This window comes from Podarcis muralis, chromosome 12 (genome assembly GCF_964188315.1).
Source record: "Podarcis muralis chromosome 12, rPodMur119.hap1.1, whole genome shotgun sequence".
Taxonomy (NCBI): domain Eukaryota; kingdom Metazoa; phylum Chordata; class Lepidosauria; order Squamata; family Lacertidae; genus Podarcis; species Podarcis muralis.
This window is the reverse complement of record NC_135666.1, coordinates 59988326-60002586: the sequence shown is the minus strand read 5'-3', so window position 1 is coordinate 60002586 and position 14261 is coordinate 59988326. Positions and strand designations below refer to the sequence as shown.

General features: G+C 40.6%; 1 protein-coding gene across 5 annotated transcripts in view; it reads right to left on the bottom strand.

Moving 5' to 3' along the window:
• Positions 1 to 14261, bottom strand: part of HECW1 (HECT, C2 and WW domain containing E3 ubiquitin protein ligase 1) — a 200355-nt gene that overhangs the window by 91576 nt on the left and 94518 nt on the right. For all 5 annotated transcript variants that reach the window (XM_028749807.2, XM_028749810.2, XM_028749812.2 and 2 more), the window contains one exon: positions 4343 to 4437. In XM_028749807.2, the coding sequence (XP_028605640.2) occupies positions 4343 to 4437 (95 nt within the window). The remainder of the gene's footprint in view (positions 1 to 4342; positions 4438 to 14261) is intronic.

Genomic DNA, 14261 nt, shown 5'->3' with positions numbered 1-14261 from the left:
TCTTCTCTCTGTCCTCCTCCCAGCAGCCATTCCTTCTCTGGTCACTGCTATGGATGCAAAACCTGACTGTCTGTCTCCATGCTCTATGGTCATCTGCAAGGGATTCCCGCATGGCAGGGTTGGTTTTGATGCTGCCAAGAGTTTTTCTTTTCTTTTCAACTATTTTGTGCCTTTATCCTATATTTTTATCTTGTGAACTGCCCCCAAGATCTTCGAGTGAAGGGCAGTACAGTGGTACCTCAGGTTAAGTACTTAATTTGTTCCAGAGGTCTGTTCTTAACCTGAAACTGTTCTTAACCTGAAGCACCACTTTAGCTAATGGGGCCTCCCGCTGCTGCCGCGCTGCCGGAGCACAATTTCTGTTCTCATCCTGAAGCAAAGTTCTTAACCCAAGGTACTATTTCTGGGTTAGCGGAGTCTGTAACCTGAAGCATATGTAACCCGAGGTACCACTGTATATAAATTTATGATGGTGATGGTGATGATGATGATGATGTCACATTTGCAGACATCTCTGTAGCACAGAACTGGTCAGGTGCCTGAAATCAGCTCACTGCACAGCATGTCCTTAGGAATCCTGCCATCTTCCATTATACGGACATGACTATTCCCAGTGTAAACATGCTGGGAATATGAGCTTGGGAGAGCACATTTTTGTTTGAGACTCTGTCCTGCCATGTGATGCCCAAAACTTCATGATGCAGTGCATGTGCAAGGCGTTGAGATGTCACTCCTGGCAGCTGTAAGTTGCCCATGACTCACATCCATAATGCAGTGTGTTCAACATGCAAGCCTGGTAGACCTTCATATTGGTACTGGATGTTAGGATCACATTCTCTCATATTCTTTTGGAGAGATGAGCCATTGGCATAGCTGCCTTGCCAATATGCCTGTCCAGCTCAGTGTTGATGGAGAGGTTGCTGGTTATGGTGGAACCCAGGTAGACAAAATCATCTACCACCTCAAGTGTTTGGTCACCATTGCTGATATGTGGCATCCTGGAAACATGAAATACCTTTGCATGTAGAACATCACAGAGCTGCACTTTCAGAGCTGTTTTTGGAAAAAGATGAAACCAGCAAGTTTGGCCGGGAAAATATGGAATCCAATCCCCTCTGCTCCTGAGCAGTAGTGGCATTTTAGCTCTTTGAAAAGGGGGGCACACGCATATAGACTTAGCTGTTTGATCAGCAAGGGGAAGGTGCCTGCAGAGTGCCACTAGCCATTCAGAAATATTTACCCTCTGTTACCAGTGGTACCTCTCTGTGCCCACCAGTAATGATGCAGGGACCTTTTCATTCACCACTCAAATCATGGCAGCAAAGCACAATCTCAAGCCCAACACGACTTCAACAGTCTCCAAGTTGCCATTCTAGCAATCCTGGCTAGGTACAGCAGAGTGAGATTAGCATAGCAAACTGCTGACTAATCATAGCTGCTTTGCTTCATTCACATTAAGTTAGACCTTTTGCTGCTCTTTTAGTAGAGCTGCTTGTATGAGCAAGTTCCTTCCCTAAAATATCCAGCAAAGCACAATCAAGGCCAGAAAAATCAGCATTTTAAAAAATTGACCAGATGTTCCTCTGAAAGAGTTTCTAGGTAGTGAACAACTTGCAAAACCTGGTTAGTTGGTTTTGCTGAATTTTGCTCTTCAAGTACAGCCTTTTTCGTTATTTACATTTTAAATTAATACCCAGTTGTGGTCTGCTACACCGCAACACAACTTTGTTTACCCAAATTATTTTCAGGGTTATTCACCATTTAATCAGGGCTTAGATGAGAGGCTACACATCTTGGGTGAGATTCAACCTTGCGCTAAGGCAATCGTTCTGCCAGGTCAAGCATTTCTGTTTGCCAAATGAAACAGTGTCTCCTCTACTCCCCCCTGAATCCTGTTCTGGGCATTCTCCAAACTGCTCCCCCCCCCCGAGCCAATTTGGGGGACTCAAGGAGTATGCAGGGGGAGGAGAGGGAGGAAAGCCCTGTTGCACAAGCAGTACTTGTTGCCCTAGCTCCTGCTAGTGCAACTGTTTAGTTGAATCCAGCCCTTAGGGTGCAATCATATGTATACTTATCTAGAAGTAGGGATGGAGGCAGCTGTCAGTTTCAGTTCTCTAAGTTTCTCATTATTCCAATTTTAAATTCAGTTCTCAACATTTTGTAGTAATACACAATTTTTAAAAATCATGAAAATTCACCAGCATTTGGTATGAATTTCTCCCAACAAACACATTTTTTTATGTACTGTTTTGAACAATGCGGTTTTATATATTCTGTTCACTTTCCCCAAATATATGCATTTCTGTTGGAACTGTTTGTTTGGAGATCTGCATTGCAAAATTCAGAAAAAAAAATGTGAATTTTGAAGGCTAACTGTGTTTCAGTTTGCACATCGTTTTGGAAAGTGGGAATTGGATGGATTCAGCTTTAAATCAGTACTGAATCAAACTTCTCCTCCATCCCCCCCCCCCGGAAGTATGCTCCACCAAATGCAACGGGGTTTACATCCGAGAGTGTGTGCATAGGTTTGCACTGCTCATCTGTCCAGCCTAGAGCAATGAATAATTAAAGCTCAGATAACGCAACTTCCCTGTATGAAAAAATCAAAACCTTACCTAACAGACCTGATATTAAAGATAATAAAAAAATGTTTCCTTTCCAGTAAGCTTTCCCTGGTGCAATTTCCATTCACTTCACTAGACGGAGAAACACTTTTAACCCAAATTGCCACCCTCCCCATGACTCATTCTTAGAAAGAGAAATGTGCTGAGATCCCCAAACATGAGGAAGCCGTGCTGCATCTAGTTTGATCCAATGCCACCATACATTTGAAACCAAGACTAAAACAGTCGCATGCTCCTGTAGGGCAGGGGAATAGATTTGGCATTTCCCCCTAAAGGGTATGTAGCTTTTATACAACACCCCTTTAAAAAAATCTGTGCCTCAATGGAAGATCCAAGTCCATGAAGAACAGATCATGCAGATGCGTGCAGGTAAATAGCTGGAGGGAGGAAATACCCCAGGGAGGAAAAACCCAGATTGTTGCTAGACATTTGAACTTGTAAAATGGCTGTTGAGTGATGAGGTCATTGCGCAGTAACCTAGAAAATGAAATCCTGTTCAGATAATGGGCCTTCTAAGGCTGCAGGAAATGTACATTGGGGAGGGTGGACAGGCCTTCTCTTCCTTCCTCATTTTAGCCCAAGAAGTGAGCTCACCTGTTTCTCAGCCCTTTCAAAGCCTTGTGACAATCAATCCCGTACCCTTATCATTTAGTAAGTCATTCATCTTGCCTTGATTTTCTCCCCAGCCATTAAAATAGAACCATATTAAGATTTGTGGTGCTTTTGCAACTGACCAGTGCCGTCTGAACAAGGGAATTTGTTACCTGATGTGTGTAATGAGCTCAGAAGAGCCACTGAAGCATGGAAGTTTATGGATGTACTTTGCAATCACATATCTCTATATAATTTGTTAGATTACAGTGTTATTATGTACAAGCTATTAGTGCTTCTATTATATGGTCATAACAGGAGACATGATGTGGGCAGTACAACGGCTAAGAGATATCATGTGTGCATCAAAGCCATTAACAAACAAATGGCCTTTATAATGATATTCTCTATGCTCATAGGAACAAGTGTGTGTGTGTGTGTGTGTGTGTGTGTGCGCGCACACACACACACACACACACACACACACACAAACCGGTGTACACACACACACAGAGAGAGAGAGAGAGAGAGAGAGAGAGAGAGAGAGAGACCAGTTTCTTCTTTGTTATCTGCTTTGTATATTCCATTCCAAGTGCCACAGTTTTTGAGAGCACTTATATATGCAGTTGAGATGTCATATTGAAATAAAAACCAACTCTCTGAGCTGGCATAAACCAGTGTAGGACCTTGGTTGAACCTAGCAAAATCTGCATTCATCATTAAAAACTGCTTATGATTTTAAAAAGCCAATGATCCTGATTTAACCAGAATGTTTAGATGTAACATATTTGAAAACTTATTTCAGAGGGGGTAGGGCGTCTCTTCCGCACCACCCATTGCCTTCCTGCAATGTGATTTCCGTGCCCCAGGTTCATTCAGCTGTGAGTGGCACTAAAATAATGTGGTGGAGGAGCTCCCAGTGTGAACAGAATCCACTGCATGAGACCTGATCATACAGAGTCCTAATCCATGTGATTCTTCGCTCTTAAAAGCAAACACTTTGTTCCTCTTTGAAAGGTGTTGCAACCTCACAGCTAGAACTGAAAACAAAGTAGGGGGTCTTAAGACAGTCAAAAGGCAACACAAAGTTACTTGATGAGCACTGTAAAGAAGCAAGCATAACTTACAGGAGCTGCATTATTCTTGACTGTCACACTGGGGGTTGTTGCACGCAGTGCCCCACTCACTCCATGGTAGTATTTGAAGCAGATCTTTGTTTCAGCTAAAAGAAAAGGTCATCTTGGATTAACAACAAGTAGCTATTGGTCTTCATCTATTAGGTATAGTCAATCATTGGGCAGAAAATTTCATTCTGAGATTGCAGTGCTTCTCCTTGCCATAAAATGAGAGAGCTCTTCTGAAGCTTGTGTAATTTTTGCTTAGAAACTAGAGCATGTGACACAGACTGCCAAAAAATGCCCACCCCACCAAACATTCACATTATTGTCAGCATCCCTTTATTCCATGAGCTATTGCTTCTCATAATCATTTTCCTTCCTTTTTTGTTCATATATTTATTACCCTAATTTGCCCACAAATTTGACATTGCACGTTCAGGTGTTGAGGACATAACATCATGGACAAAATAATGTATGCCATCACAGCCAATAGGCTTAAATGGTTGTAACTTAGTGGTGAAAATTAGTTCAAATTGAGAGGCACTTTTCAATGCAGTTGAGAAAGAACACAAGGGTGAAGTAGGAAGTTTAGGCTCAGCCCTATTGAAACAGGAGTCAAATAGTGGCTGTTGAGGTACAGAACTCTCAATCCTACTGTGTGCAGGACTTGTACATGTCTATTCTGGAATGCAATCAAGTTGGGTGATCACAGCAGCTGAACTGCAAGCTCAGATTGAATTTTTATTCAGCAATTTTCTCTGCAGGAATTTTAACAGCTCAGCAGCAAAACCTTTTACTCATTTGCCATGTATCATAAAAGTCAAAATAACTGCATCACAAACAATAAAGGGATGAGACTGATCTCTCTAAATTACTGAGTTTTTACTTGCACTCTTTCTACCTGAGCAGTAATACGGAACACCAGGAATGGAATAAAGTTTGAAAATACCCCTCTCTACAGGCTCAAATAAATCCCTTTAGGATGTAATCATACACACTTATCTCAGTCCCAATGAACTCAGTGGGGCTTACTTCTGAGTAGACATGGATAGGATTGCATTGTTAATTGCTTGCATAACCACCAGATGCCTTGAAGACAAATAATCTAAACTTCTCAATTTCCTGGTGCTGCCTTTATGCTGCTGTATATCAGTAAGGCGTACAATGTAATCTGCTAGTAACAGCAGACGTTGTGATTTTCAAGTTGTATTCCAAGGAATTTATTGGAAGCTGATCAGGGAGCTCCTCAATGCAAAGATTAGGAATAGTGGGCAAGCTTCCCTGAAAGTCCACCTGTTCTCCACTACTGATCTTCCCCTTGCAATCCACTGCTGCAATGGAGCTTTTCCATGCCAGGTTCCAGGATGCATCCTTAGCTGATTTAGGGTAACTGGGAGGTCCCAAATGAAGAGTGTCTGTCCTAAACATGCTGCACAATTTTCTGCAGCATGAAGGGTTCCACTATAGATTCTCAGGGGTGCCTAAGCAATCACATTCCTATGAATCTGAACACAGAGAATTTGAAACATGCTGTGTTAAGGCATGCTTAGTTAGCCTTTTCTTTTTACCATTTTGATACTGGTTTTAGTTTTCACTTTGAGTTTGGACTTTTAAAAAGCTATCTGCAAGGCAGGAGATTGCTACACCACCCCAAATTATGTCTGGTTTCTATCTTTTTGGGTGAGAACTCTGACCTTCTGTTTAAACCCATGATTAAAATTTTATTGATTGTGACCTGGCTAACAATCAGACAGAGTTGGAAGGATGCTTTGGTTTATGAAAGCTTTGCACTTCATTTGAAAAAACTGGCTAACAAACTCAAAGTCACCAGTGGCAAATCGGCACCAGAAGACTTCACTGCTATTTAGTGTTCCTTCATGATGTACAGGCAGTGACCATTTCATGTGCATTTGATAAGTGCATGGCTGCCAACACTGGCGCCATTTTCAATTGTGGAAGGGGGTGGAATGGGGTGGGGCAGGCTTATGCACAAAATGACCTGGAACATCATTTATTCTGTTATCACCAGGTTTGGGTGCGCATATCTCCTCACCAACAGCTCCTGAGTAAGTTTAGCACTTGTGGGATAAGAGAAAATGTCCCATTATAGATTAGTAATCATTTAAAGAACAGGAAGAATAAATATATGGTTTTGACAATGGAAGGATATAACAAATGAATCACTATTGGGAGTCATTTATTTTTAATAAACATATTTATTTTCAAGAATACAGAGTATATAAAGAAATAAGAATTGGTAAACTTCCAATTGTTTCTCCTGACCTTTTAAACTGTCCTGTGCTTTTTAACTTGTTCATAATTGACTTGCAGTTAGGGCAGAGTAGTGAGGTGCCCAGGTTTATGGATGACAAAAGTGGTAAGAGTAAACAAAGATCTCTGCAACCTTTGTTAATCGGCCTGATGTGGTTAATGGGCTCCAACATAAATTTGTAAAAAGTGATGCACATTGGAGCAGGTAAGCCTGCCTTCACATAAATGCTTATGGAGTCTGAACTGGTGAACTGGGATCATGGGGTCATGCTGATGAAAACGTTGACCCAGTGCATGACAGAAATCCCATGCTACAGATCATCAGTAAAAGGTTTGAACCCTGCCCGCATCACAGTGTTGTTGTTATACAAATCTATGGTGAGATCACACTTGGAATACTTTTGTACAGTTCAAGTTGCCATGTCACAAAAAGGATACAGTCGTACCCTCTGGATACATAAATTTCAGAAACGCTCAATCATGTCGCGCATACGCAGAAGCGGTCCTCCGGTTGCGAATTCCTTGGGATGCGGCCGGACCTCCGGAACGGATCCCATTCGCAACCGGAGGTACCACTGTATTGTAGAGCTGGAAAAGGTTCAGAAAAGGACAACAAAAATGTTCATGGGGCTGGGCAGCTCATCAATGAGGAACGGTTTTTCGTTTAGAAAAGGGGAGGGAAACATGAGTACACATAGACCTGCTGAAGTTCTCTCTGTGCCCTAAGAATATATCTCCTAACAAAGCTAATATTAATTTAGCCCTGTGGATTCATTTTTTGTGCACAGTCTTCTCTGACTTAAAAAGTAAATGTTGCCTAAATATAAACTTTATAGCATGACCCTATGCACATTTACTAGGAAGCAAGTGCACTTAGGATTTCAGCCTTATTCTAAAGGTTCCTGCATGACGCTGCTTTTCTAGATTTTGTCAGGAGAGTCAGGTTAATCCAACATATCAAAGCGTTCATGGTAAACATGGAAGACCTCTCTTCAAATAAGTGATTTCAAGTTCAAAGATGTGTATAGCTAAAACAGCAGCTCTCTTTCCACTGTGACAAATTTCTTTTGAAACCAAAGGGACCTTCAAAAAGCATTTTGAGATCTAGCAGATGACTCTGCTGTAAAATCAAATAACTAAAGTAAAAAGTCCTGCAGGCACACATAAGCCCTTGAGCAAACCTCAGGAAGCCCTTTGGATTCTGGCCACTGTGAGGGAGGATTTTGCTAATCCTCCCTCTTGCCCTTCTACTGTGAGAATGAATAACTTAAGGGCCTAGATCCAAAGAGCCACCTTAGGCAAGCCCAAGAGCTTGCGGGTGCCACATACTTTGGAGTATAGGCTCTTGCACTAGACTTCAGAAATAGAAATCCAGCTCCCATCAGACATCAATAACGAGTGGCATAATTTTTTGATCCTGGCATAATACTGTAAAGTGCTAATGAGGTGCTACAGAAATAACAAATAAAGTGTACACATTTGAAGAGACATTTGAATACTGATAAAAAAGATAAGACTTATAAAGAAAGTGTGGAAACATCTTCTGCTCAAACAAGCAGCCAGAAAATCCAGACAAAACTCAAAAGAGAGGCTTCAGATAGGGAAAATAAACAAAACCGAAGCCTACATCAAATTTCACAGAAGATGGCCATATTCCTGCTTTACTGGGGATTGAACTAGATGACCCTGCAGTTCTATAATTCTACTCTTATAAAACAGCAGGGGTTTGATTTAAGGCTGGAACGAGAGAATCCGCTAAGTTATCCTGTGATAATGGGTGCACTAAATTAATCAAGGGAACTATATGCAGTTAAAAACATTGTTGGTTAGAAACTTCTGGAATGCAAGTAAGGACTAATGTATGTTTTTGTTCATTCTGAGTGCCCTATTTATAGGTCCCAAATAAATGTTGGCTACTATAAGGGTTTGGACAAAGGAATCCAAACCTGAATCTAGACACAGCAAGTATGTTCTCTGGCTCAGGTTCCCTAAGCCTGAGCAGGAACCTGAAGAAGAGGAAGCAGAAATTACTGCTCTGCTAGCCAAGCAAAACTCAGGACGAGGGTCCTAGTATTTCATATCAGGCTTGGCCAATCACGTGACTTCAAACTGTCAAACACTCACAGTTGTCAGTTCTCCTTTGTGCGCCACAATATTGTGGCTCACCAAACTTGATCCCAGCCTCCATTCCTGAAGTCCTTGGTTCAAACCCCAGAGTAGCTTAATTCCTTGTGGAAAATTTATGGCTGCCATTTTTCTCTTGGCAGTAAGAGTTCACTAGATCAGGTAACCAAGGTCATTTTCTCTTTTCCATTAGTGCTGACAAAAGTTGTGTTAGCAAATCCATCCAGCTCCCTAGAGATGATGTAATGTCAAAGCACTTGTGTGTATATCAGTTATCATGCCAACCCAACAATTTCTAAAATATCAAGAGGATATCAGGTCATTTTACAACCTGCAATGCATTTAGTATTGCAAAAAGAATAAGGAAAAAAGAAGGGAATCTGTGTGTGAAAGAAGTTTTGTTGGCACTTTAATACTGCTTTCCCTGGGATGTTTCAGCTTCATATTTCAGGCTCACTGCAAATCTGGCTTCTTCTTCTTCTTTTACTACTGAAACTGTATCGTACATGGATGGTGGCACAATGACGACCCATTCCTGTGCAAATCTGAATACCTTCCTTTTTGCCAGTGCTGTTCTTTGCTAGATATAAGCAAAACAGGAAGTCCATATGTGGACACAATGGCTCATCTCTAACTACAATATGCAAAATGATTCACTGGGGATCTTCTTCCATGGCACTAGGTAAAAAATTCCCACATTCAGGTAAAATCAGTTCCTAGAACTATTCATATACAGTACTACCTTGGTTCTCAAACTTAATCTGTTCCGGAAGTCCATTCCAAAACCAAAGTGTTTCAAAACCAAGGCGTGCTTTCCCATAGAAAGTAATGCCAAATGGATTAATTCATTCCAGACTTTAAAAACAACCCCTAAAACAGCAATTTAACATGAATTTTACTCTCTAACGAGACCATTGCTCTATAAAATGAAAGCAATAATCAATGTACTGTACTATAAAATAAATAAGACAGTATTGCAGATGATGAAAATTAAAATTATTATTTTTTTCTTACTTGCTCTGATGATAGCCATTGTTTGGAGGGAGGACTTTTATCCATTTCTGCAGTCACCCAATCAATCAATCAATCAATCATCTGAACTGGGTTCCACACAGTCACAAACACAAATTAACCGAAAAAGCCTCAAAAACAAAAACACAAAATAGCAAAACCAAAAGCACCAAATACAGTGGTACCTTGGTTCTCAAACTTAATCCGTTCCGGAAGTCCATTTGACTTCCGAAATGTTTGAAAACCAAGGCACAGCTTCTGATTGGTGCAGGTCCAGGAAACAACAGCTGACAGCCACATTGGATGTTTGGCTTCAAAAAATGTTTGAAAACCGGAAAACTTACTTCTGGGTTTTCAGCGTTTGGGAACCAAGGTACCACTGTACTATCCCATTTTCTTTTAGCTCTCTTCTTCAGGATAAATATCCTTTCACTCAGAATTTCACTTGCTCTTTATAATCCTTTCTGCTCTTCAAGGTTAGCTTGGCTTTAGAAGCTTAACTTTCCCTAGAAGGGGTGGATTTATTATCTTCAATATAAAAAGCAGCAATGCCAAGATTAAGCCAGTTTCCCATCCTGGATTATCAAATCCTCTCAAACTTCTATTCATGGAACAGCTAAAACTGATTTTATCTGAAAACATACCCCACATATTTACTGTTGAGTGTTTCCCTACAAATCTGTTAAGGAAGGTTTGATGAACAGTGGAGAGTATCAAAATAAGGTTAAAATTTATTTTATGGCATTGTCTGCTTAATTACGAAACAAGTTGATTCATCCTTAGCTAAGCATTTCCTTGCAAATAATGTAAAGATGAGATATAACCACAAAAGGTTGTTTTATAACCAATTTTGTCAAACAAGGAAATTAAGCTACATTTGCATTTATTAGCAAACACTGATTGGTCAAATGGTTTTAAAAAACTGAAGACAGGAAAACCATTGGGAAGTAATTTGTGTTTCTGTGCAAACAGGGAATTAAATTGAAAAGAAAAATCGCTGCATTTTGGCTTGATTACTGCTCAGTATAGAGGCCCCATAAATTAAATCAGCACTGTACTCAACCTTGTGATAATACAGTATGATCAGATTACTGTTTCACATTCCTTAATTACAGTGGACACTGACACTGATCACTACTGTGTGATTAAATTACTTCTTTCTTTCCATTTAGCCCTTATCTGACTGCTCATCATTTTCTTAGGATATTTCAGAGCTAAGATGTATTCAGATCTAAAGGACCATGTGTGGAACTCCACCTGGAGTTCACTTCAGAGGCCAGTACCTGTCTCACCAATACTTAAAAACACAATTATATTAAGTATGCTGACAGTTTGCCATAATAATAAACATTCACTCATTCACCTATATTATGTATTGCATTAATAATGTAGCTTGGAAACCCACATTCTAAGCATATAAATTCTGATGCATTTGGTTTTTCATCATGTATATTGTAATTGGAAGAAAAATAGACCCCTAGGGTAATGATCATAATATAATAATAATTTATTATTTGTACCCCGCCCATCTGGCTGGGTCTCCCCAGCCACTCTGGGCGGCTTCCAACAAAGATTAAAAATACATTAAAATGTCACACATTAAAAACTTCCCTAAACAGGGCTGCCTTCAGATGTCTTTAAAAGAAGCACCTTTATAAAGGTGCTTCAAATCATTAGCACCAGATAGGTGGAAACCAAGGAAGTACAGAGTTTTCACCAGTTTTGATTTTAAAGGTTGAAATAAACAGTGCATTTCAGCAGATTAACTTTTTTCTCATTTTAATAAAAAACAGGTTGTGTGTGAATATTTCAATGCGGTTTAGCTTCACTGTTTTGTTTGCTTGCTGTTTCTTTGGCACCATTTCTGAAAACATCACACTGGCTATAACATCTTAATAGGAACTGCAAAATAAATTGAATGATATCCCACAACTCTATATCTGACATGATGATGCCACCAGACATTGGCAACGAAATCATGTTGATCAACGCAATCGGTTGGCTTGGGCTACATAAAGGACATCTGAGGGCAAATGAGCACAGAGCAACCGAAACAGATAAATGAACATTTTTGCAAGAAAGACCAAAAGGGAATGAGTTTTTGGTCCTTTCAAATACTGTGTGAAAAACTGGGAATAGTTTCAACTCTGCCCTGGTTCAAACAGAGTTTATGTGCTAAAACACTGATTAATCCTCACCCCTACCCCACAATGGTAAGTATTACAGGGGCTCTGAGTTTTGGGGCCTTTGGGCACATTTGCAAACTGAAAAAACTGCCATGGACACCACACATACCAAGCAACCAAACACACATGGCAACAATATTCTGGCTACAATAGCATGCTTCTCTCAACACTAATTTCAGTGCTGGGAAAGGGATTCTGTGGGCACCAAGGAAGGAAAGCCTCTATGAGCATATATATACCTGCAGGCAGCACACTGGTGGCACATGCAGTATAATAACAGAGGTCTATTTAAAGTGCAGGCAGACAGTCTTAATTTGGCTCCAGGCATAATCTTTTACTCCTGTGTATTGATACTAGATTCGGCGGTTCGAATCCCCGCGGCGGGGTGCGCTCCCGTTGCTCGGTCCCAGCGCCTGCCAACCTAGCAGTTTGAAAGCACCCCCGGGTGCAAGTAGATAAATAGGGACCGCTTACTAGCGGTAAGGTAAACGGCGTTTCCGTGTGCGGCTCTGGCTCACCAGAGCAGCGATGTCACGCTGGCCACGTGACCTGGAAGTGTCTCCGGACAGCGCTGGCCCCCAGCCTCTTGAGTGAGATGGGCGCACAACCCTAGAGTCTGTCAAGACTGGCCCGTATGGGCAGGGGTACCTTTACCTTTATTGATACTAGAAGAATGATGTATTTTATTGATTATCATATTGGATAGATTTCTCAGGATAGGTGAGTAGCTTTGGACTGGATGAATCATATCAAAAGCCACACTCACTAAATTCAACAGTATGCAATGTCAGATAATAAAATTTAAACACATACACAAAAATGAGGCCAGCTCTGTTAATCACTGAATATTTATCCCACATTCAGAATCAATATGCATGCATTTCTTTTATGTCAACTACACATCTTATGGTATTTTTAGACTAATATTTCCATGGCAACAGGGAATGCTCCATTTGAGAAGACAGATGTTTCAGAGCTGTGTAGCTGGGGAATTCAAATGAGAGGTCTAAGCAGTTTTTCAGAACTTACTGCATCTTCCAGTCTTTTATCATAGAGTCATTTGTTGATTCTTATAGCTTCTGATTAAATCTGATTGCATTGGAGTGGGAAAAAAGCCACCAATATTATTATTTTTTGTTCAGATAAATACTCTTGTGGCAATAACAACAATGAATTCTTAGAATTATCTGAATCTAACTTGTGAGAACATAAATGCTCTGACTTCCCTATTGAGCATCAGTAGTACAAAACACCTCATGTTAGTTTTGCGAACAATTCACTTGTTTTGGACAATCTCTACCAGGATGCAAAATCAGACTTGTCTCAAGTCATCTTACTTCAGATTTCTCAAGCACTCAAGGGAAGAGAAAACACATAGGACAGATCCTAGAGTTTGGTAGTCAAATGGCTAAATCACACCTTAGTTTTTTTTCATTTTAGATGCAAAATAGAGAAGAGAATCAAGAGCCCTTAGTTGTTAGCTCTGAAAAGAACTATATTTATATTAATAAATAATATGCAATGCATGGGCTGCTCCTTTCTTTCTGCAAAAAATATGTACCCTGTTCTTCATTCAAGTTATAAGTGTCTGGTGATAAAATGGTCTCTGTGTAAATGTTTATTTATGGTGTCATGTTCTTGGGTTTGTTTGTTTTTTAAAGGAGCAATCAAACTGTTTAATTATCATGCATTTTCAGCATAATATGAAATAAACAGTGGCTTAAGAAAGCAGAAATGCCTCATACTGCAGGGGCAAGGAGGAAAGCAAATGTTAAAAAAAACAACCCAACAATTTGAGTTAGGCAACCTCGCACTGCACTGAGCGGTGGAGCTCGGTGGTAGAGCTAACATTTTGCATGCTGAGGTTCATTCCCTGACCTCTTGAGGTAGGACTGGGAAGTACCCCTGCCACAAACTCTGGAGAGCTGCTACCAGTCCATGAAGATAATTACTTAGCTAGATGGACCAAGTGATGGTAGATGATGGGTCTCAAGCCCTCAGTGACTTAGGGACTTCCCCTGCATGCGAAGACAGGCTCAAGTGGATTGAACGGATGGGACCAATAGTGGGTCCAACATCAAGAAGGTGGTTTCAGCATGTGCTGTAGACGGAAGTGAGGGGCAGATGGGGCTCATCAACCTGGAAAGGTAGCCCACCTAGGAGAAGGAAAACTCTGATCTTAAACCTCTGCTGCCTTGCGGGATATCTTTGGGATAAGAAAAGACTAAGGAGTAAACCCTACACAAATCCTAAGATGGTTAGATGGCGCCTGGTGCACCTCCTTCTGGCAACTCCTGCAATGAAGCTGATGCCAAACGTTTTGCTCTGCTTTCCTT